This window comes from Ranitomeya imitator, chromosome 4, assembly GCF_032444005.1.
Source record: "Ranitomeya imitator isolate aRanImi1 chromosome 4, aRanImi1.pri, whole genome shotgun sequence".
NCBI lineage: Eukaryota > Metazoa > Chordata > Amphibia > Anura > Dendrobatidae > Ranitomeya > Ranitomeya imitator.
In genome coordinates this window covers 610229804-610252999 of record NC_091285.1, presented here as the reverse complement: position 1 = coordinate 610252999, position 23196 = coordinate 610229804, and the positions used below count along the sequence as shown (strand labels likewise).

Below are 23196 nucleotides of genomic sequence, written 5' to 3'. Positions count from 1 at the left end.
TTTTGTGTGGCACCGTATCAAAAGCTTTTGAAAAGTCCATATACACTACATCCACTGGGTTCCCTTGGTCCAGTCTGGAACTTACCTCTTCATAGAAACTGATCAGATTAGTCTGACATGAACGGTCCCTAGTAAACCCGTTATGATACTGGGTCATGAGGTTATTCCTCTTCAGATACTCCAGTATAGCATCCCTTAGAATGCCCTCCAGGATTTTACCCACAGTAGAGGTTAAGCTTACTGGCCTATAATTACCGAGTTCAGTTTTTGTCCCCTTTTTGAATATTGGCACCACATTTGCTATACGCCAGTCCTATGGTACAGACCCTGTTATTATGGACTCTTTAAAGATTAAAAATAATGGTCTATCAATTACTGTACTTAATTCTTGCAGTACTCGGGGGGTGTATCCCATCCGGGCCCAGAGATTTGTCAATTTTAGTGATTTTTAGACGCCGCCGCACTTCCTGCTGGGTTAAGCAGGTGACACTTAATGGGGAATTTTTGTTATCACTGATCATATTGTCTGCCATGGGATTTTCTTTTGTAAATACTGATGAAAAAAAGTCATTTAGCATATTGGCTTTTTCCTCATCCTCATCCACCATTTCACCCAGACTATTTTTAAGGGGGCCAACACTATCATTTTTTAGTTTCTTACTATTTACGTAGTTAAGGAATATTTTGGGATTATTTTTACTCTCTCTGGCAATGAGTCTCTCTGTCTCAATCTTTGCTGCCTTGATTTGCTTTTTACAGAATTTATTTAATTTTTTGTATTTATTTAATGCCTCCTCACTACCTACTTCCTTTAATTCTCTAAATGCTTTCTTTTTGTCACTTATTGCGCCCCTTACAGCTCTATTTAGCCATATTGGTTTCCTCCTATTTCTAGTATGTTTATTCCCATACGGTATATACTGTGCACAGGTCCTATCCAGGATGCTAATAAACGTCTCCTATTTTCTTTGTGTATTTTTATGTCTCAGGATATCGTCCCAGTTAATTGCACCAAGATCCTGTCTCATCCGTTGGAAATTTTGCCTCCTGAAGTTTAGTGTCCGTGTAACCCCTCTACTACACATCTTATTAAAGGATACATGAAAACTTATTATTTTGTGATCACTATTCCCCAAGCGACCCCCAATCCTTATATTTGCTCTGTGGTCTGGCCTGTTGTTTAATATTAGGTCTAGCAGTGCCCCCCTTCTTGTTGGGTCCTGAACCAGTTGTGAAAGGTAATTGTCTCTCATAGTTGTCAAAAACCGATTACCTTTGCTGGAACTGCAGGTTTCTGTTCCCCAATCTATTTCAGGGTAGTTGAAGTCCCCCATAATAATGACTTCTCCTTGAGTCGCAGCTTCATCTATTTGCTTTACGAGGATATTCTCCCTTGCTTCCATTATTTTTGGAGATTTATAACAAACCCCTATCAGTAATTTATTATTTTTTCCCCCTTCCCTTATCTCCACCCACAGGGATTCTACATTTTCATTAGATTCACCTATATTATCACTCAGGATGGGTTTTAAGGATGATTTGACGTATAGACACACCCCTCCCCCTCGCTTATCTGTACGATCATTTCTGAACAGGCTATAGCCCTGCAAGTTAACAGCCCAGTCATGGCTCTAATCCAGCCATGTCTCAGATATCCCTACCATGTCATAAATATGCTCCAACAACATTAGTTCTATTTCATCCATTTTGTTGGCGAGGCTTCTGGCATTAGTATACATACACTTTATGTACCTCTCTTTCTTAAATTATTAACTGTTCTAACCCCCCCCCCCCCCCCCATGCCACCGCCACCCCCAACTTCCTTATTTGTGCCCAGGTCTCTATCTGCACTATCTTCCCCTCCTATAAAATGAATACCCTCCCCCCCCCATTCCTAGTTTAAACACTCCTCCAACCTTCTAGCCATTTTCTCCCCAGCACAGCTGCACCTTCCCCATTGAGGTGCAGCTCATCCCTAGTGTAGAGCCTGTAGCCAACTGAGAAGTCGGCCCAGTTCTGCAGGAACCCAAACCCCTCCTTCCTACATCAATTCTTGAGCCACTTATTAACCTCCCTAATCTCCCATTGCCTCTCTGGCGTGGCACGTGGTACAGGCAGTATTTCGGAAAATACCACGTTGGAGGTCCTTGCTTTCAGCTTGTATCATGCCCTCAGCTGCAGGTTCGGTCTCTGCTGTGAAGGGAGACCGGCACCTTTCACACAGCTCCACTGGTACTACTCACCCTGTCCGTGGCTCCAGACGATCAGCGGCTCCTTTCTCTGCTAAGAACCTGCATCCTCTTGGCAGGTCTCCTGGAAATGCTCTTAGGAGGCGCGCCCCGCTTCCTGCACATACTTAAAACAGCAGAGCACCTGTTCTCTATTAAGGCTCTCTGTGCTATGATGCTCTGTGCATAAAAGGCATCCTCCCATTATGGGAGGTGCCTGGACAATGTGTTCATTCTATTGTTTATGGCCCTCTGCTCAGTCCACACTCTGCTGTGCTCTGCTCTGCAAAGTGTAGTTTACTTTTGGTTTTCTAATCCCTCTGTCTCCTCAGTATCCTCCGCTGGCAGTTCCCTATTCTGGATCCTTCTGGACTCCCCGGTTTCCACTCCAGGCTGACTGAGCTGCTCCTCGCAGAACTATCCTGATATTGCTGCCGGCTGGATCAGCCTTTCCGAAACTACACAGAGCTTCCAGGATCCTCTTCACTGATAGAGCTTGAATTCCACCGTCTTGTTTATATGGTCTGTACGGGTCGTCCCTCTGGTCCGGGTACTGCGGCATTTAGGCCATCTGGTGTTGTGACGGGGGAATCCCTGTATAGGGGTACACCTTGCCCGGTGCTCCACTACGTGGTTCAGTGTTGTGGTCCAGAGGGTTCTTCTCTCAGGCACCTCTTTCTGTTTGTTTAAAACTTCATTTTATTAAATACCTTTGCCTTTTGAAGCCATTCTCCTGTCTCTTGTGTACCGGGTATACAGCTGCCACTGCTCCATCAGTGGTCTAGTGAGTCCACTATGTTTCCCCATGCCCTGTGGGCGTAACAGTTTGTCCAGGCCATGGACTCCGCTGATACCCGATACTCAGTTCAGAGAGAGCTGGCTACGCTTTGTCAGGACCAGGATCAGCTAGTTTCCTTCATGCAAACTCTGGATACCCGCTTATCTACTCTACAGGTTGCCGAGTCCACCAACATGACACAGCTAGCAGAGCTCCGTCTGGAATTCAATCGCCAACTTGAGACGCAGACCCGCTTGTTGGACTTCATGACCTCTGTGGATGACCGGTTAACTAAGGTACAGCATCTGATGGTTGAGCCCACCATGAGACCCTGTCCTCGTCTCTGCAAGCCTCCTCGTTACCATGGTGACCCCAAGTTGTGCAGAGGATTTCTCAACCTATGCTTGCTGCATTTTCATTTTTTGCCTCAGCATTTTCAGACAGACATGGCCAAGGTGGCTTTCCTTGCCTCTCATCTGGAGGGAGAGGCTTTAGCTTGGTTCAACCCCCTAATGGAGCGGAATGATCCCATCGTGTCTGATCTGCAGGTATTCTTGGACACGTTCTGCAAGATATTTGACGAGCCTGGTCGTGCTACATCTGCCATGGAGTCTCTCTTCAATCTGCAACAGGGCTCGCTCTCGGTCGGTCAGTATGCCATCCGTTTCCGCACCCTAGCTTCGGAGCTCCAGTGGACCAATGAGCCTCTGGTCGGAGCCTTCCGGCGAGGGCTATCTGGAAGAATTAAGGATGAGTTGGCAGTCAGGGACCTACCCGAGACTTTGGATGATCTCATATCCCTCGCCATTTGGATTGACCTGCGTCTTCAGGAGCGCTCCAGAGAGAGGATCTTCGAGAAGCAATTTCCACATCCAGCATCTTCTTCACCGAAACCCCGGTTTCCGCCTTCTCATGCTCTTGTCTCTGGGGATGGACCCATGGAGCTTGATCGCGTAAAGGTGAAGAGGAATCTGCAGGAGATGCCCACTAGAAATCCGTATTGTTATAGCGGATGCTTCGCTCCCGAGCAATGCAGTGGAGCTGAGAGGCCGGAAGAACTCTTCCGCCTAGGACAGGTAAGGGAGGTCTCCCTAAGTGAGAATGATTCCTCTCCTCCACTAACTATATCCATACAGGTGATCTACGGAAAGGTGCGGTTCTCCGAGATGGCCTATCTGGACTCTGGGTCTGGTGGAAATTTCATTCAAGAAACTGTGGCCAGGCGGTTCGGGATCCCAATCATTCCTCTACAGCGGACCCAGTGCATTATCTCTGTAGATGGAAGACCCCTGAAGGATTCCATTCTTGGCATCACCGAGGAGGTGGAACTTCAGATTGGAGCACTCCACAGGGAGAAGATTTCTTTCTATGTGTTACCGAATCTTTCTCCACCATTTCTACTAGGTCTTCCGTGGCTGCGTCTCCATGAACCTGTCCTGGATTGGCTGTCTGGGGATATCCTTCGTTGGGGTCAGTCCTGTTTCGATCACTGCCTCAAACCGGTTCGGCCTGGTTCTATCCTGCGGCCTCCTGCAGCTTTACCCAGGTTACCTCGTGCCTACTGGTCCTTCGCAGATGTGTTCGACAAGAAGGAAGCCGAGACTCTTCCTCCTCACAGGCCTTACGATTGTCCCATCGATCTTGTTCCTGGATCTTCTCCGCCTCGAGGTAGGATCTACCCTCTTTCTCCCACTGAGACTCAAGCCATGACCGAGTACATTAAGGAGAATTTGGCTCGAGGGTTTATCCAGAAGTCCTCCTCTCCGGCTGGAGCTGGATTCTTCTTCGTCAAGAAGAAAGATGGATCTCTTCGCCCGTGCATCGACTATCGTGGTCTCAACCTAATAACTGTAAAGAATAGATATCCTCTTCCCTTAATTCCAGAGCTTTTTGATCGTCTTCGAGGTTCCCGAATTTTCACCAAGTTGGATCTCCGTGGGGCTTACAACCTCATCAGGATACGATCTGGGGATGAGTGGAAAACTGCCTTCAACACGAGAGATGGTCACTATGAATATCTGGTGATGCCCTTCGGCTTAAGCAACGCACCCGCCGTCTTCCAAGAGTTTGTCAATGACGTATTCCGTGACCTGCTCTATGTTTGTGTGGTGGTGTATCTGGACGACATCCTGGTGTTTTCTCCCGACTTACCAAGTCACAGGAGGAATGTTCGTCTTGTTCTTCAACGATTGAGGGAGAATCGTCTCTATGCAAAGTTCGAGAAATGTCTGTTTGAACAGAGGTCTTTACCCTTTCTTGGCTACATCATTTCCGATACAGGTCTCGAGATGGATCCAGAGAAAGTCTCTGCCGTGCTTAAGTGGCCCCGACCTGAGGGAATCAAGGCCATTCAGCGGTTCCTGGGATTCGCCAACTATTATCGGCAATTCATCCCTCACTTCTCCTCTTTGGTAAGTCCACTCACTGCCTTGACCTGTAAAGGTGCCAAACCTAAGGATTGGACTCCTGAGGCTGAGTCAGCTTTCTCCTCCCTCAAACAAGCTTTCTCAACCGCACCGGCCCTGCACAGACCAATGATCAACAAACAGTTTTTCCTTGAAGTGGATGCTTCGTCATCTGGAGCCGGAGCGGTCCTCACACAAAAACTGCCTACCGGTAAGATGGTGACCTGTGGTTTCTTCTCTAAGGCATTCTCACCCTGTGAACGTAACTACTCGATTGGGGATAGAGAGTTACTGGCAATTAAGCTCGCCTTAGAGGAATGGCGATATCTGCTTGAAGGCGCAGTTCATCCAGTCATCATCTACACTGATCATAAAAATCTGTCCTATCTTCAGTCTGCTCAAAGACTCAACCCTCGCCAGGCTCGTTGGTCTTTATTTTTTGCTCGGTTCAATTTCTCTCTCCATTTCCGTCCTGCAGAAAAAAATATTAAAGCTGATGCGCTTTCCAGGTCCTTCCTGTCTGACGACCTTGAAGAGGAGCCTCAGCATATCATTGAACCGTCCAAGATGATCACGGTGGCTCCAGTCAAGCTATCGCAGCCCCCTCCCGGTAAGACCCTTGTAACTGAAAGAGACAAGAGGAGAGTTCTACACTGGGGTCATTCTTCTAAGCTTGCCGGACACGCCGGTCAAAAGAAGACTTTACAATTAATATCTCGACACTACTGGTGGCCCACCTTGCGCCAAGATGTTTTGGACTTCGTTGCAGCCTGTCCCTCCTGTGCTCGTAATAAAACACCCAAGAAACTGCCAGCCGGTCGCCTCCTCCCGCTACCGATTCCGTCTGCTCCCTGGCAACACATTGCCATGGACTTCATCACAGATTTGCCAGCATCATCTGGTTGTACAGTAATCTGGGTTGTTGTGGACAGGTTCTCCAAGATGGGACACTTCACTCCGCTATCTGGTCTCCCTTCTGCTCCTAAACTTGCGGAGCTCTTCATTCTGCATGTCCTTCGGCTTCACGGACTTCCACTGCACATTGTCTCCGACAGAGGAGTTCAATTCGTCTCCCGATTTTGGCGGTCCCTCTGTAAGCTGTTGGAGGTCACCCTGGACTTCTCCTCGGCCTATCACCCACAATCTAATGGCCAAGTGGAGAGAGTGAATCAAGTCATCACCAACTATCTGCGACACTTCGTGAATGGTCACCACAGCAACTGGGCTGACCTGCTGCTGTGGGCGGAGTTTTCTTACAACAATCATGTTGGTGAGTCTTCCTCTAACTCCCCGTTTTTCATTGTTTATGGACAGCATCCTAGGATCCCGACTCCATTGCTTCTTGCCTCCGGCAATCCTGCGGCTGACTCCCTGGCCAAGGACTTCACAAAGGTTTGGACTGAGACCAGGACCTCTCTGGTGAAGGCATCGGTTCAAACCAAGAAGCTTGCGGATAAGAGACGTCTGGATCCACCACCTTTTCAACCAGGAGATAAGGTATGGCTGTCTTCTAAGCACATCCGTCTTAAGGTCCCTTCTTATAAGCTGGCTCCTCGTTTCATCGGTCCCTTTGAAGTGCTCCACCGGATCAATGATGTGTGCTATCGTTTGAAGTTGCCTGCCTCCTTACGGATCCATAACTCCTTTCATGTCTCCCTGCTGAAGCCAGTTGTTCTCAGTCGCTTTACCCAGGATCCAGGTAATTTTCCTCCTCCTGTCTGTTCTGAGGATGTCTATGAGGTGAAGGACATATTGGCCATGAAGAAAAGAGGGGGCAGGTCGCTCTTTCTGGTTGATTGGAAGGGATATGGTCCTGAGGAGAGGTCCTGGGAGCCTGAGGAGAACATTAATGCCCCGGTCCTTCTTAGAAAGTTCCTGGCAGGTTTGAGGAAGGGGGGGCATAAGGGGGAGGGTACTATCATGCCCTCAGCTGCAGGTTCGGTCTCTGCTGTGAAGGGAGACCGGCACCTTTCACACAGCTCCACTGGTACTACTCACCCTGTCCGTGGCTCCAGATGATCAGCGGCTCCTTTCTCTGCTAAGAACCTGCATCCTCTTGGCAGGTCTCCTGGAAATGCTCTTAGGAGGCGCGCCCCGCTTCCTGCACATACTTAAAACAGCAGAGCACCTGTTCTCTATTAAGGCTCTCTGTGCTATGATGCTCTGTGCATAAAAGGCATCCTCCCATTATGGGAGGTGCCTGGACAATGTGTTCATTCTATTGTTTATGGCCCTCTGCTCAGTCCACACTCTGCTGTGCTCTGCTCTGCAAAGTGTAGTTTACTTTTGGTTTTCTAATCCCTCTGTCTCCTCAGTATCCTCCGCTGGCAGTTCCCTATTCTGGATCCTTCTGGACTCCCCGGTTTCCACTCCAGGCTGACTGAGCTGCTCCTCGCAGAACTATCCTGATATTGCTGCCGGCTGGATCAGCCTTTCCGAAACTACACAGAGCTTCCAGGATCCTCTTCACTGATAGAGCTTAAATTCCACCGTCTTGTTTATATGGTCTGTACGGGTCGTCCCTCTGGTCCGGGTACTGCGGCATTTAGGCCATCTGGTGTTGTGACGGGGGAATCCCTGTATAGGGGTACACCTTGCCCGGTGCTCCACTACGTGGTTCAGTGTTGTGGTCCAGAGGGTTCTTCTCTCAGGCACCTCTTTCTGTTTGTTTAAAACTTCATTTTATTAAATACCTTTGCCTTTTGAAGCCATTCTCCTGTCTCTTGTGTACCGGGTATACAGCTGCCACTGCTCCATCAGTGGTCTAGTGAGTCCACTATGTTTCCCCATGCCCTGTGGGCGTAACAGCTTGCAGCCTAATTCCCTGAAATCATCTTTAAGGACCTTCCACCTACCTCTAACTTTGTCATTTGTGCCAATGTGCACCATGACCGCTGGGTCGTCACCAGCCCCTCCCAGTAATCTGTCCACCCGATCAGCGATGTATCGGACTTGAGAGCCAGGTAGGCAGCACACCGTTCGATGATCCCTGTCTTTGTGACAGATTGCCCTATCTGTTCCCCTAATAATAGAGTCGCCCACTACCAGCAGCTGTCTGGCGTGCCCTGCTCTCCTATTTCCCTCCAAACTGGAGCAGTCACTCCTCCGGCTTTCAGAGGACATGCCTGGCTGCAGCAGTGCTACCCCTGTACTGGCACCCCCCTCATCTGCCAACTTAGCAAACTTATTGGGGTGTGCCAGATCAGGACTAGCCTCCCCGACACTCTTCCCTCTACCCCGCTTCCTAACTGTCACCCAGCTTGCTACTCCATCGTCCTGCAGCTCCATCCCACCCCCCCTCCCCCCTCATCTATCCCATTGAGCGTCTGCTCCGTGAGCAGAAGACTCCTCTCCATATGGTCTATGGATCTCAGTGTTGCCAGCTGCACATTTAGATCCAGAATCTGGGCTTCCAAATGCACAACGTGCTCACATCTCGCACAGCAGTATGCACCCTCGACCAGCTGCTCAAGGACTGCATACATGTGGCAAGATGTGCACTGGATGGCATTAACAAGAGTGGAGCACATTTCCTAATGGGGATTGCACCAGACAGAACCGTTAAATAAAAAACAACAAATGCAAAGTATTAATAAAATACAAACAGCAATTCAGTAATTCCTCCCTGGGAAACTCCCTGACTCCAAAGTCACTGAATCACAAGTCACACTTACCGCCGTTCACACTTACGCTCAGGTCACACTCAGCTCGCTCACACTCGCTATGCTGAAGAGTTAAAGATTTTTTTTTTTTCTTCCCCTTGCTGTTCAATGCACCTCCAAAAAGGTGCTGCTCTTCTGACAGTTGAGACACATCTCAAGCAGCATTTTTTTTTTAGCCCACAACCTACAGCTTGGAATATACCAAAGTGGCCATTTTTATCATATTCTCGGAGAATCTACTTAAGGCAAACACAGCTTTAGTAATCTACAAGTGACCTCAATATTTATGGCTATGGGAAAATTGATGGTAACAGGTCTCAAGCCGTCTGCATTGATTATTCACTGTTTATAGTTTCCTCTCCATATCTCTATGTCAGACCTGCAGCCTGTGACAACCTCCCACTATCCAGATTCACTACAAAATGGCTGCCGCATGCTCTGCCTTTGCTTCTATACAAGATATGATTGTCCATATTGAGTGACTGAAAGGCATATTTAGGATGCGGGACATAAAAGGGGCACTTCCTAACAAAGGGGCAAATTGTGCTTATATTTCAACCCCCATACACATTTACTGGCTAAATATACGGCTCAGTACAGAGTCTTACATCATAGGTGATTTCTTCTATTTGATCCTTCTCCATAAGAAACACTTTGGATACTTGCTCACATGGACCTTGTAGAATCCGGGCGATGAGCGGATAATCGGAGTCTTTCAGTTTGCTTTTCTCTGTAGGGGGAAGATGACAGAAAGAATAAGCATTGTTAAAAGATTTGGACGCATTCTTGGATTATAAGCTAAAAATAATTTTTGCATGTTTGGGTTGTCCGCGGCCACTTAGAGCAGACGGGGCCCCCATCTCTTACCTCCACTTGTGTGCACTATATACAGGGAAAACTCAGAGGAAGAATTCTCAATCTAGAATTCAATGAAAAAGGTAAGATTAACCAAGGAAACGGTCATATCCGGAAATGTTTTGGATATAAACTCAAAATTTATATACACGCACACATTTTTTTTTAGTTTAAAAATGGCTGAAACACAAGACAAGCTGCAGGAATTACGCAATGTGCTTTAAGATTTATCTGTGTAGTAGAACAATATTTTACAAGTAAATGTCCATATGTCAATCACCTGAATACTGCACAGCTCTGTAAGAATCCCTAAAAGAATAGGCTGACTGTTCAAATTCAATAGGGAAAACAATTCCGCCACCATGTGGTTCATGATTGAAAATGCAGTCAATCTTGAAAGAGGAGTAGTTTCTCTTTAAAGCAATCAACCATCATGGAGCATACAATGACTATACATTTCTCATGCTTACATCGAGCCGCCTTCTGGTGTCTTCCATTTGACTCCTGCTGCCCGATACCCTCAGATAAGCTGTCAATCAATCAGGAGCGCACCCCTTCCTCCCCCTCCCCCCCCCCCCCCCAGCGGCTCACCTTGAACTTGTTGAGGAGCAGTTTCAGGACCTGTGGGGTGGACATGGTGCTGTTTATCCGGACATTTGTTACAGAGCCGTAAGCTGGAGTGAACACTGATGTCTACAAGGAGAAGATTGAGAGGTCAGGGGGTCTAGAAATATTATGGAGAAGAATGCTATCTGAAGAAATGCCAGGCGTACGGCTCCGTTCACATCTGCATTGTGGCTTCTATTTATTACAGAAGCCAAAAATGTGTAAGAAATCCATAAAACTACAGGCGCCAGTGGCCCCAACATATTCCAGGTCTGGTGGAGTGTCGGTCATACAATGGTGTACACCGTGGGCAGTGGGACATTCGCTGTGTGCCGGTAATGGGTATTGGCCTTTCTCATGCTAAATCCTTAAAGGAAAAGATTACGCATTGCTAATATCAGGTTGTTAACCCCTTAATGCACTATGAAACACTCTCCCATCGCAGAGCCTGTCAGTGTCCTTAGAGTAGGCTCAGGAGCAGCGCGCTCCACATAGGGCAGATGCCGGCTATGTTACACAGGCGCTGCTGCCGACTGCAGCCGTCAACCTCTTAAATTCAATGTCCGTAACAGACAGCGGTATTTAAGCCCACCAATCTGGCGCGACCATCTGCTTGGGCACCTATTGCTCCCCTGGGAACGCTATGGCACGGTACTATGACAGCCAAGAGCCGTCTGAGGGCTCCTGTGCCTATCATCACACCTCAACAAGGCCATGATCAATACTGGGCATTTACTTTTTTTTGTTTTGTTTTTTTTCAACTTTGTTGAAATGTTCATATGTTAAAAATCTACAGGAAGATCACTCATTTCATTTTATAATTAGTTTTTTAGGAAACTCATTACATTATCTGTACTGATTGAACATGCTGATGACTGAAGGAACAAATCATTGAGAAGTTAATTCAAAAGGGGACCACAAATCTGGCTTCACAAATGGCTGACATTTCTGTATCTCTGTGCTTGGATGTAAATGCACAAGTGATAATGTCCCAGATAAAATAAGTGACCCAAATGTAGTGCCCTTCACAGCCTTATCCAATAGAACAAGGAACATGCCATATAATTTACAGATCTACCCTCTCACTTTCACTCTATTACAGACCTATAGGTTTTCCATTATTGTTTTGCATGGTCTTTCCCCCTTCCCCCCCCCCCCATCCACCATAAGTAAAACCTCTTTTAGTGCACATACCAGTCTAATATGATACATGTCTTATCTCTCTCCTGGTCTGTAACTTGGCATTAAGTTTTTTTCAGTGAGCAGTTCCAATCCATCATTATCCTGCCAGCACTATGTGAACTGTAACTTCCTGTTCTTCTTTTCCCATCAAGCATTGCCCTTGTTCAATGGCATGCCTGTTATAAAGTGAAAGCCTACCACTCTTACCCTTATATACAATCTGACAGACAGGAGACCAGGAGCAGAGACAAAGCTCCGCTCCCATTTTCTGAAATGTATCTTGGCTTCTCTGCTTATAGAGATGGATTAATCTTGACAACAGGCAGTGGAGAGCAAATAATAGAAGAAAAAGACGCCTAATGGCCATAACTTTCGAGTGATTTTTTTGTGGGTAAGAAAACAATTTTAAGATATATTCATTTGTCTATTAAACATTAGCTATCAAATTAGATCAAGTTTTATGAAAGATTAAAGTTAACCTTGTACCTTGTGGTTGTAAAAGTGTCCATTTATTGAAAACCTGTGACGTTTGATCCGTCTCTGCTCTCCTGGGGTGCGGAGATTACCCCTGCGTCGTACCCCAACATCACTTCTTGTGCGCATTAGCTGAGGAGTTTCTTCCTGAGAGGCTTTGTCCTCGTCCTCATCATCTGGAACGTAAAACGAAGTTTTGATTACACTCACAACCTTGCTGGGTAGACTTCGTTCTTTAATGGTTGCACAAGTATCATCAAGCTTAATTTATACTTTGTATATTAAACATACACATACATTTTTCAGTAAAAGGGTAAGTTCACACTGGGCGTTTTTGCTGCTTTTTTTTCTGCAGCAAAACCTGATCATCTTGGCAGGAAAGAAGCTGCATCAAAAACACAGGTTTAAGTGCGTTTTTGGTGGGTTTTTTGCTACGTTTTTTTCAACACTCATTCAAGTCAATGGGTGAAAAAACGCAGCAAAACGCTGAAAGAAGTGGCATGCTCTATGTAAAAAAAACGCAGCAAAGCACTAAATACTGATCAGTGATCACACAAAAAAAATTGTGTGTGCACGAGATTTCTGAAATATCATAGGCTTTGCTAGTATTATAAAAAGCAACAAAAAAGCAATGACCACCAAACCAGAATTCTGATATTTAAGCAGGGTGTGATTGGTTTAAAATTACATTAATTTTTATTAAATACTTCTTAAAAAGAGCCCAAGCTTGGGCACAAAGACAACAAACAAACATATAGGGCAAGTGTCAACCTGTTTTGCTGACCATATTCACAGCTGTGAATTTCATAAGAGACCACAATAGAAACAATTTCTCATTAACACTGCCGACTCAATTTATGAGAAAAATATTGTACAACTATGGAAAGGGAGACAATCCTTAGTCAAACTGCGACGATCAGAGCTTTAGCCAAATATCATTCATATCAATAGGAAAGTTCTCACCTTACTTTCCTTTGTTTGTGTCTCTCGGATCGTGTAAAAAAAAATAGGAAAGATCTCACTTTACTTTCCAATGTTCATCCGAACTTCAAAGGGCCATATAAGAAAGATATCCAAAGGGGGAGGCACTATTGTCGTCCATACATTACCCCTATACAGAAATCGAACAGGACCCTTGCTGTCATAATCCCAAAAGTTTGCTTCCCAACGCGTTTCGTTTCTCCAAACTCATCATGGGAAGAAGGATGAGATGCTATAGAATGGGTATGTTGGCGTTAAAGACCCATTCGAAATGTGGGGGATGGATCAGCTTATCGTCTCATCAGTGGTGTGCTGTTTAAGTAGACCGCCGAGTATTCCTCGTGTTGTGGGCGTGCGTACGTCATTCTCTGTGCGCCTCAATGTGAGACACACAAGTGAGCCGCGTGTGTCACTTCCGGTGCCTGTGAATGTGCCATCATTTCCAGTGCGCTTCAATGTGGAACGCACTGGTGAATCGCACATGTCACTTCCGGTATCGGGAAGTGTAACTAGTCATGTGATTTGTATGTCATCTTGAAACAAAGCGTCAGGGCTGTAAAAATAAAGTGCGATATTCTATCATTTAGTATTTACAGATGATTTATTAACCCCCTCTGTTATTTTTAGCGATAGAAAGAGGTTGTGATATCCCGCAAATCACCAAAAATAATTAGCAATTAACAACTTAGAATGATCCTAACCTACCTCCATATAGGAGGGAGGATCAAAAAAGTCAAGGCATTTGCCGGATTTTAAGAGAAAGAAAATGGTGGGAATAATCTCTCCTTTCCCAAAATATATATACCGTATTTTTCGCTTTGTAAGACGCTCCGGATTATAAGATGCACCCCAAATTTTGAGGAAAAAAATAGGAAAAAACTTTTTTTTAATAAATTGGGGGGAAGGCTTCTTATAATCCATGCGTCTTATTGCTTACCAGGGGTTGTGGCTGCGGTGGATCAGGGTCCCAGGGTCGTTGCTGGAGGCAGGACTGGAGCATTGCTGCAGGCTGGGATGAGGGGGTCTGCAGGGGGGCTCCGGTGCTGCAGGGGGGCTCCTGTGCTGCAGGGGGGCTCCTGTGCTGCAGGCTGGGATGAGGGGGTCTGCAGGGCTGTCTCCGGTGCTGCGGGTGGCTCTGCCGACATTTTGTGAAAGGCCAGAGCTCCCGGCAGTTCGTCCATGCTTTCCTGTGCGGTGGACTTCGGGAAAATAGCCGCCGGGAGGCGGCGCATGCGCAGATGGAGATCTTGGGACCAAGATCTCAAGAGATGAGATCTCAGTCCTGAAATCTCATCTCCCGAGATTCCGGCGGCCATTTTCCCGGAGTCGGTCATACAGGAAAGTGTGGATGAACTGCCGGGGGGCTCTGGTTTTTCACAAAATGTCGCCAGAGCCCCCCCGCAGCACCGGAGCCTCCAGCATCACCCGGGGCAGCAGCGGACAACTGCAGCGGCGGACACCCCCTCATCCCAGCCTGTAACGGTAAGCGGTATATCCGCTTTGTAAGACGCACCCCCATTTCCCCCCCAAATTTGGGGGAAATAAAGTGCGTCTTACAAAGCGGAAAATACGGGTATGTGTTTGACTGCGGTGCTCCACTCCGAAAGCAAGGCGGCTGATTTTTAGGAAAAAGGAGGTAATTTATCCCTACCTGATGTGTCTTTTAGATGCATGTTGGTCTATAGAGCTCCATTTGGAGATAGATCTTTGACAAATTGGAGACGTGGGATAAAGAGGGGGTAACTCTATTAGTGTTTTTAAATTAAAAAATAGGGAAAAAAAGTAGGAAAAAAGATATGTTGGTGCCCAGTACGATATATCCCTGACCCATCTATGCTATTCTGTCACCTACCTAACTGTGGAGGTTGGCACCCTATGGACAGATTAACGAGATGGCTCCCCCACTCCTCGATGGCTGACCCTGAGTAAGTCCCTTGTTGTCCCTATATGAGAGAATATAAGGGATGAAAAATAGAAAAAAAGGGGGGGGTGAAATAATTCAATTTTGATGTCTGTAATGTGTATCATCTACCTTATAGAAAACAACTGTAGGTTAAAGTTTAATTTAGACCTGAAGGTGCCTGTGTTTTAAGACAGTAAATCCATTTTGTTTCACGCTGTAGTAGTATCTGGTCCCAGTTACCCCCTCTTCTTGGTGTATCAATTGTATCGATCCCCATAAACTTCAAATCGCAGCTTTTGCCATCATGTTTTGAATCCATATGTCTGGCTAGAGGGGTGTCTCTTTTCAAAGCTATGTGGGAGAGCACCTAAGAGACATAGCTTTGAAAAGAGACAACCCTCTGGCCAGACATATGGATTCAAAACATGATGGCAAAAGCTGCGATTTGATGTCAAACACATATATACATTTTGGGAAAAGAGAGATTATTCCCACCATTTCCTTTCTCTTAAAATCCGGCAAATGCCTTGACTTTTTTGATCCTCCCTCCTATATGGAGGTAGGTGAGGATCATTCTAAGTTGTTAATTGCTAATTATTTTTGGTGATTTGCGGGATATCACGACCTCTTTCTATTGCTAAAAATAACAGAGGGGGTTAATAAATCATCTGTAAATACTAACTGATTGAATATCGCACTTTATTTTTACAGCCCCGACGCTTTGTTTCAAGATGACATACAAATCACATGACTAGTTACACTTCCCGATACCGGAAGTGACATGTGCGATTCACCAGTGCGTTCCACATTGAAGCGCACTGGAAATGATGGCACATTCACAGGCACCGGAAGTGACACACGCGGCTCACTTGTGTGTCTCACATTGAGGCGCACAGAGAATGACGTACGCACGCCCACAACACGAGGAATACTCGGCGGTCTACTTAAACAGCACACCACTGATGAGACGATAAGCTGATCCATCCCCCACATTTCGAATGGGTCTTTAACGCCAACATACCCATTCTATAGCATCTCATCCTTCTTCCCATGATGAGTTTGGAGAAACGAAACGCGTTGGGAAGCAAACTTTTGGGATTATGACAGCAAGGGTCCTGTTCGATTTCTGTATAGGGGTAATGTATGGACGACAATAGTGCCTCCCCCTTTGGATATCTTTCTTATATGGCCCTTTGAAGTTCGGATGAACATAGGAAAGTAAGGTGAGATCTTTCAGGTTTTTTTTTACACGATCCGAGAGACACAAATAAAGGAAAGTAAGGTAAGAACTTTCCTATTGATATGAATGATATTTGGCTAAAGCTCTGATCGTCGCAGTTTGACTAAGGATTGTCTCCCTTTCCATAGTTGTACAATATTTTTCTCATAAATTGAGTCGGCAGTGTTAATGAGAAATTGTTTCTATTGTGGTCTCTTATGAGATTCAAAGCTGTGAATATGGTCAGCAAAACAGGTTGACACTTGCACAATATGTTTGTTTGTTGTCTTTGTGCCCAAGCTTGGGCTCTTTTTAAGAAGTATTTAATAAAAATTATTGTAAATTTAAACCAATCACACCCTGCTTAAATATTGTAAAAAGCAGCTGAAAATTAGCATTAAAAAAACGCAGCAAAAACGACCTGTGTGAACTTACCCTTAAAATTATGTTAATTTTTAATAGGTTTACAAAATGTCTGCTTGCTGCCATTGAGGGATCCTCGCTATAGGATGAATATGTCGGCTCTTGACTTGTTAAAAAAAAAACTAAAAACACAATAAATCCTTAAAAATCCTAAGACTGTAGGAATGTAATAACTTTTTTGCTCCCCACAATCAAATACCGTAACTTTTTTATTTTTTGATTAATATAACCACGTCAGGGTTGTCTTTATACAGAATTAGGGGTGTATTGTTCAATAGCACCATTTTAGGATACCTTGTTAATTAACTTTTATTAATGGTTTTTCAGGAGAATTAAAAAAAACAAAAAACAACCAGCAATACTTTTGATTTTGCATTTTAAGATTTGCCGTGTTCATTAACTAGCATGTTATCTTCATTCTATGGATTTGTACTATCCTGATACCACTTCTACGTGTTTCTTGTGTGACATTTCCATTGTCACACAAGACATTGTGTGACATTGTCCATAATTTCCCACGGGATCAATAAAGTGTATCGTATCGTATCGTATTTCAGTAAAATCTTAACATACTGTGGGGAGATGAAGTACCGTATTTCATAGACTGCCAATTTTGCAAGTTTTCCCACCTAAAAAGAATGGAGAGGTCTGTAATTTTTATCGTAGGTACACTTCAACTGTGAGGGACAGAATAAAAAAAAACAAAAAAAAAAACAGAAAATCACATTGTATGATTTTTTCATAATTAACTTTAATTTTATTGTAAAAATAAGTTTTTGATACAATAGAAAACAGAACTGAATGTTTGGTACAGAAACCTTTGTTTTCAGTTACAGAGGTCAGACATTTCCTGTAGTTCTTGACCAAATTTGCACACACTGCAGCAGGGATTTTGGTCCATTCCTCCATAGAGATGTTCCCCATATCTTTCAGGTTTCGGTGCTATCGCTGGACAATACGGAGTTTCACCTCCCTCCAAAGATTTTTTATTGGGTTCGGGTCTGGAGACTGGCTAGGCCACTCAAAGACCTTGAAATGCTTCTTATGGAGACACTCCTTGGTTGCCCTGGCTGTGTGTTTCGGGTAATTGTCATGCTGGAAGATCCAGCCATGACCTATCTTCAATGCCCTTACTGAGGTAAGGAGGCTATTGGCCATAATCTCACAATACTTGACCCTATCCATCCTCCCTTCAATATGGTGCAGTCCTAGATTCCCCTTTGCAGAAAAGCATCCCCAAAAGTATGATGATCTGACCACAAAAACTTCTCCCATGCTTTCTCTGGATCATCCACATGGTCATTGGTGAACTTCAAATGGACATGTGGTGTCATGAACAGAGGGTCCTTCTCTGCCCTGCAGGATTTTAATCCATGACGACGTAGTGTGTTACCAACAGTAATGTTTGAGACTGTGGTCCTAGCTCTCTTTAGGTCATTGATCAGGCTCTCCTGTGTAGTTCTATGCTGATTCCTGTCCTTTCTCAGAATCACCCTTACCCCATGAGGCGAGATCTTGCATGAAGCCCCAGACCGAGGAAGATTGACAATCATCTTTTGTTTCTTCCATTTTCTAATAATTGCTCCAACAGTTGTTGCCTTCTCACCAAGCTGCTTGCCTATTGTCCTGTAGTCCTTCTCAGCCTTCTTTAAAGGTACCTTCACACATAACGATATCGTTAACGATATCGTTGCTTTTTGTGACGTAGCAACGATATCGTTAAGGAAATCGTTATGTGTGACAGCGACCAACGATCAGGCCCCTGCTGGGAGATCGTTGGTCGCTGAGGAAAGTCCAGAACTTTATTTCGTCGCTGGACTCCCTGCAGACATCGCTGGATCGGCGTGTGTGACACCGATCCAGCGATGTCTTCACTGGTAACCAGGGTAAACATCGGGTTACTAAGCGCAGGGCCGCGCATAGTAACCCAATGTTTACCCTGGTTACCGCGCTTAGTAACCCGATGTTTACCCTGGTTACCAGCGTAAAAGTAAAAAAAACAAACACTACATACTTACCTACCGCTGTCTGTCCCCGGCGCTCAGCTTCTCTGCACTCCTCCTGCACTGACTGTGAGCGTCGGTCAGCCGGAAAGCAGAGCGGTGACATCACCGCTGTGCTTTCCGGCCGCTGTGCTCACAGTCAGTGCAGGAAAGCAGAGCGCCAGGGACAGACAGCGGTAGGTAAGTATGTAGTGTTTGTTTTTTTTACTTTTACGCTGGTAACCAGGGTAAACATCGGGTTACTAAGCGCGGCCCTGCGCTTAGTAACCCGATGTTTACCCTGGTTACCCGGGTACCTCGGGATCGTTGGTCGCTGGAGAGCTGTCTGTGTGACAGCTCTCCAGCGACCAAACAGCGATGCTGCAGCGATCGACATCGTTGTCGTTATCGCTGCAGCGTCGCTGAGTGTGAAGGTACCTTAAGTCTACAATTTTGCTCCTGGTGGCCTTTGACAGCTCTTTGGTCTTGACCATGGTGGGGAGGTTGAAGTGTGATTGATTGAGTGTGTGGACAGGTGTCTTTTATAAAGGTAACGACTTCAAACAGGTGCAATTAATACAGGAAATGAGTGCAGAGTAGGCAGGCTTATTAAACAAAAACTAACAGGTCTGTGAGAGCCAGAATTATTGCTGGTTGGTCCTGCAGGGCACAGAAGGACCCTTTGCTCATGACACCACATGTCCAGGCCCATTTGAAATTCACCAATGACCATGTGGAAAATCCAGAGAAGGCATGGGAGAAGGTCATGTGGTCAGATCATCATACTTTGGGGATGCTTTTCTGCAAAGGGGACAGGAAAACTGCACCGTATTGAAAAGAGGATGGATGGGGTCATGTATCGTGAGATTTTGGCCAATAACCTTATTACATCTTCCAGCATGACAATGACCCGAAACACACCTCCAGGGCAACTAAGGAGTGGCTCCATAAGAAGTATTTCAAGGTCCTGGAGTGGCCTAGCCAGTCTCCAGACAGGAAGCCAATAGAAAATCTATGGAGGGAGATGAAAGTCAATGTTGCCCAGTGACAGACCCGAAACCTGAAAGATCTGGAGATCTGTATGGAGGAGCGGGCCAAGATCCCTACTGCAGTGTGTGCAAACATGGTCAAGAACTACAGGAAACATCTGACCTCTGTAATTGCAAACAAAGGTTTCTGTACCAAATATTAAGTTCTGTTTTTCTATTGTATCAAATACTTATTTTTACAATAAAATGCTAATTAATTATGCAAAAATGATACAATGTGATTTTCTGTTTTTTTCTTTTTGTTTTTAGATTCTGTCTCTCACAGTTGAAGTGTACCTACGATAAACATTACAGACTTCTCCATTCTTTGTAGGTGGAAAAACTTGCAAAATCGCAAGTGTACCAAACACTTATCTTCCCCTCTGTATATATATTTTCTTTTTTTTTTGTTTGGGGATGGGGGGACAATTTTGTATTTTTTTTAACAACATTAGCGTATGGCTTAAAGGGAACCTGTCACCCCCAAAATCGCGGGTGAGGTAAGCCCACTGGCATCAGGGGCTTATCTACAGCATTCTGGAATGCTGTAGATAAGCCCCCGATGTATCCTAAAAGATGAGAAAAAGACGTTATATTATACTCACCCAGGGGCAGTCCCGCTGTTGGTCTGGGTCCGGCACCTCGCATCTTCATCAGATGACGTCCTCTTCTTGTCTTCACACTGCGGCTCCGGCACAGGCGTACTTTGTCTGCCCTGTTGAGGGCAGAGCAAAGTACTGCAGTGCGCAGGCGCCGGGAAAGGTCAGAGAGGCTCAGCACCTGTGCACTGCAGTACTTTGCTCTGCCCTCAACAGGGCAGACAAAGTACGCCTGCGCCGAAGCCGCAGTGTGAAGACAAGAAGAGGACGTCATCTCATGAAGATGGGAGGTGCCGGACCCAGACGAACAGCGGGACCGCCCCTGGGTGAGTATAATATAACGTCTTTTTCTCATCTTTTAGGATACATCGGGGGCTTATCTACAGCATTCCAGAATGCTGTAGATAAGCCCCTGATGCCGGTGGGCTTACCTCACCCGTGATTTTGGGGGTGACAGGTTCCCTTTAAATAACATGTTAACTTTATTATCTGGGTTGTCATAATACCAGCGATACCATACCCATTTCTTAACACTTTACAATGCACTACTGCCTGTAAGTTGTAATCTGACAAGCAGGCAGCCTGTTATGACCTGGTGGTCAGGACAATATTGGACCTGGTGGTTAAGAGCACATGGAATGACCTGATAGTTACTGATAATAAGGACGAGCTCTGGGACATGGGAACTCTGCTGACCGCAATCCCTAAACCTATCAAACACACTAGAAATAGCCGTGGATTGCGCCTAACGCTCCCTATGCAACTCGGCACAGCCTAAGAAACTAGCTAGCCCTGAAGATAGAAAAATAAAGCCTACCTTGCCTCAGAGAAATTCCCCAAAGGAAAAGGCAGCCCCCCACATATAATGACTGTGAGTAAAGATGAAAATACAAACACAGAGATGAAATAGATTTAGCAAAGTGAGGCCCGACTTACTGAACAGACCGAGGATAGGAAAGGTTACTTTGCGGTCAGCACAAAAACCTACAAAAAGATCACGCAGAGGGCGCAAAAAGACCCTTCGCACCGACTCACGGTGCGGAGGCGCTCCCTCTGCGTCCCAGAGCTTCCAACAAGCAAGACAACAAATTAAATAGCAAGCTGGACAGAAAAATAGCAAACCAAAGAAATACAAGCTGAAACTTAGCTTCTGATGGGAAGACAGGTCACAAGAACGATCCAGGAGTGAACTAGACCAATACTGGAACATTGACAGGTGGCATAGAGCAAAGATCTAAGTGGAGTTAAATAGAGCAGCAGCTAACTAATTAACCTAGTCACCTGTGAAACTCAGAAACACCCACCAGAGGAAGTCCATGGACAGAACCTGCCGAAGTACCATTCATGACCACAGGAGGGAGCCCGACAATAGAATTCACAACAGCAGCCTATTAGGCGAGAGCTAAAACTAGGCCTCTGGGAATAAAGGATTGTAGATGACATAATTCAAGCAAGAAAAGTCACCAAAACTTAAACTCTTGCAGAGGAGGCGTCAATATATAGGCAATTTTTGTTAAAAAAAAATAAAGAGGTGCAAGACTGAAAAAAAAAAAAAATTACAAGCAATGGACAGGTACATAGAACAAAAAAAACACACTGGTGAGTGACACAAATTGCTTACATGCTGGAGTCACTAATGACAAAGGCATTTAAAGTGCTATAGTGCTAGATCAGCTTTATCTCTGATCCTCATATTTGGCGTCTGGCTTTTAACTTCAGGCTCACAATGAAAATTCTTTGTTTTCATTATATAAAGTACAGTATAATATTTACTTGCGGAAACTGAAGTAATTCTTTAACCCCTTAGTGACTGAGCCAATTTTGACCTTAATAGGCCAATTTTTTTTTAAATCTGACCAGTGTCACTTCATGAAGTAATAACTCTGACACGCGTAAGTGTATCCCAGTGATACGGAGATTGTTTTTTCTTGATGTATTGTACTTCATGTTAGTGGTAATTTTTGGTCAGTATGATTTGCGTATATTTATGAATATATCGAAAAATTGACAAAAAAATTAAAATTTAGCAATTTTCAAACTTTAAATTTTTCTATGCCCGTAAATCAGAGAGTTATACCACACAGAAAAATTGATAACTAACATTACCCATATGTTTACTTTACATCTGCATTATTTTTAAAAAATATTTTTTTTGTTAGGATCTTAGAGGGGTTAAAACTTTAGCAACAATTTCTCATTTTTTCACCATATTTCCAGGACCTGTTTTTAAGGGGCCTATTCATTCAGATTTCAATGGACTTTGAGGGGCCCATATATTGGACACTCCCAAAAAGTGATACTATTTTAGAACCAGCACCCCTCAAATACTTCAAAGCTGCAGTCGGGAAATGTTTTAACCCTTCAAGTGGTACAGATAAATTAATGCAAAGTGGAAAGAACAAAAAAAAAAATTTACATTTTACCTTTAAAATATTGCCTTAGCCCCAGATTTCTCACTTTTCCAAGCGGAAACTCCCAAAGCGGACCCCACCATTTGTTACCCACTTTCTTACAAATGGGGCAATACCCAACATGTAGTCAAAAAGTTATCTTTGGACAAATGGCATGGCTCAGAGCGGAAGGTGCAATATTTGAAATTTTGGAACACGAAGTTGGTGGAAAGAGATGGGGGGCATCAAGTCGCATTTGCAGGGCCCCTAAAGTGCCTAAGCAGCAGAAATCCCCCACAGCTGACTTCATTTTTGAAACTACACCCCTCATGGATTTTATCCATGGGTATTGGGTTTCATTGGGATTTTTTAAATGAATTCTATCACAGTGATCAAAAGTCAAGGACCAATAGAAAAAATCCTTGCCGGCAGATCTGGGCAGGTGCACCCGCTATTTTGCTTCAGGTACCTTTGAGGCTTG

At 44.9% G+C, this 23196-nt stretch overlaps 1 protein-coding gene across 4 annotated transcripts in view; it reads right to left on the bottom strand.

The window, feature by feature from the left end:
- Window positions 1-23196, bottom strand: part of RASSF2 (Ras association domain family member 2) — a 98063-nt gene that overhangs the window by 7283 nt on the left and 67584 nt on the right. For all 4 annotated transcript variants that reach the window (XM_069766585.1, XM_069766586.1, XM_069766584.1 and 1 more), the window contains 4 exons: window positions 12203-12366; window positions 10520-10621; window positions 9941-9992; window positions 9682-9803 (listed from right to left, as the gene is read on the bottom strand). In XM_069766585.1, coding sequence (XP_069622686.1) covers window positions 9682-9803; window positions 9941-9992; window positions 10520-10621; window positions 12203-12366 — 440 coding nt within the window. The remainder of the gene's footprint in view (window positions 1-9681; window positions 9804-9940; window positions 9993-10519; window positions 10622-12202; window positions 12367-23196) is intronic.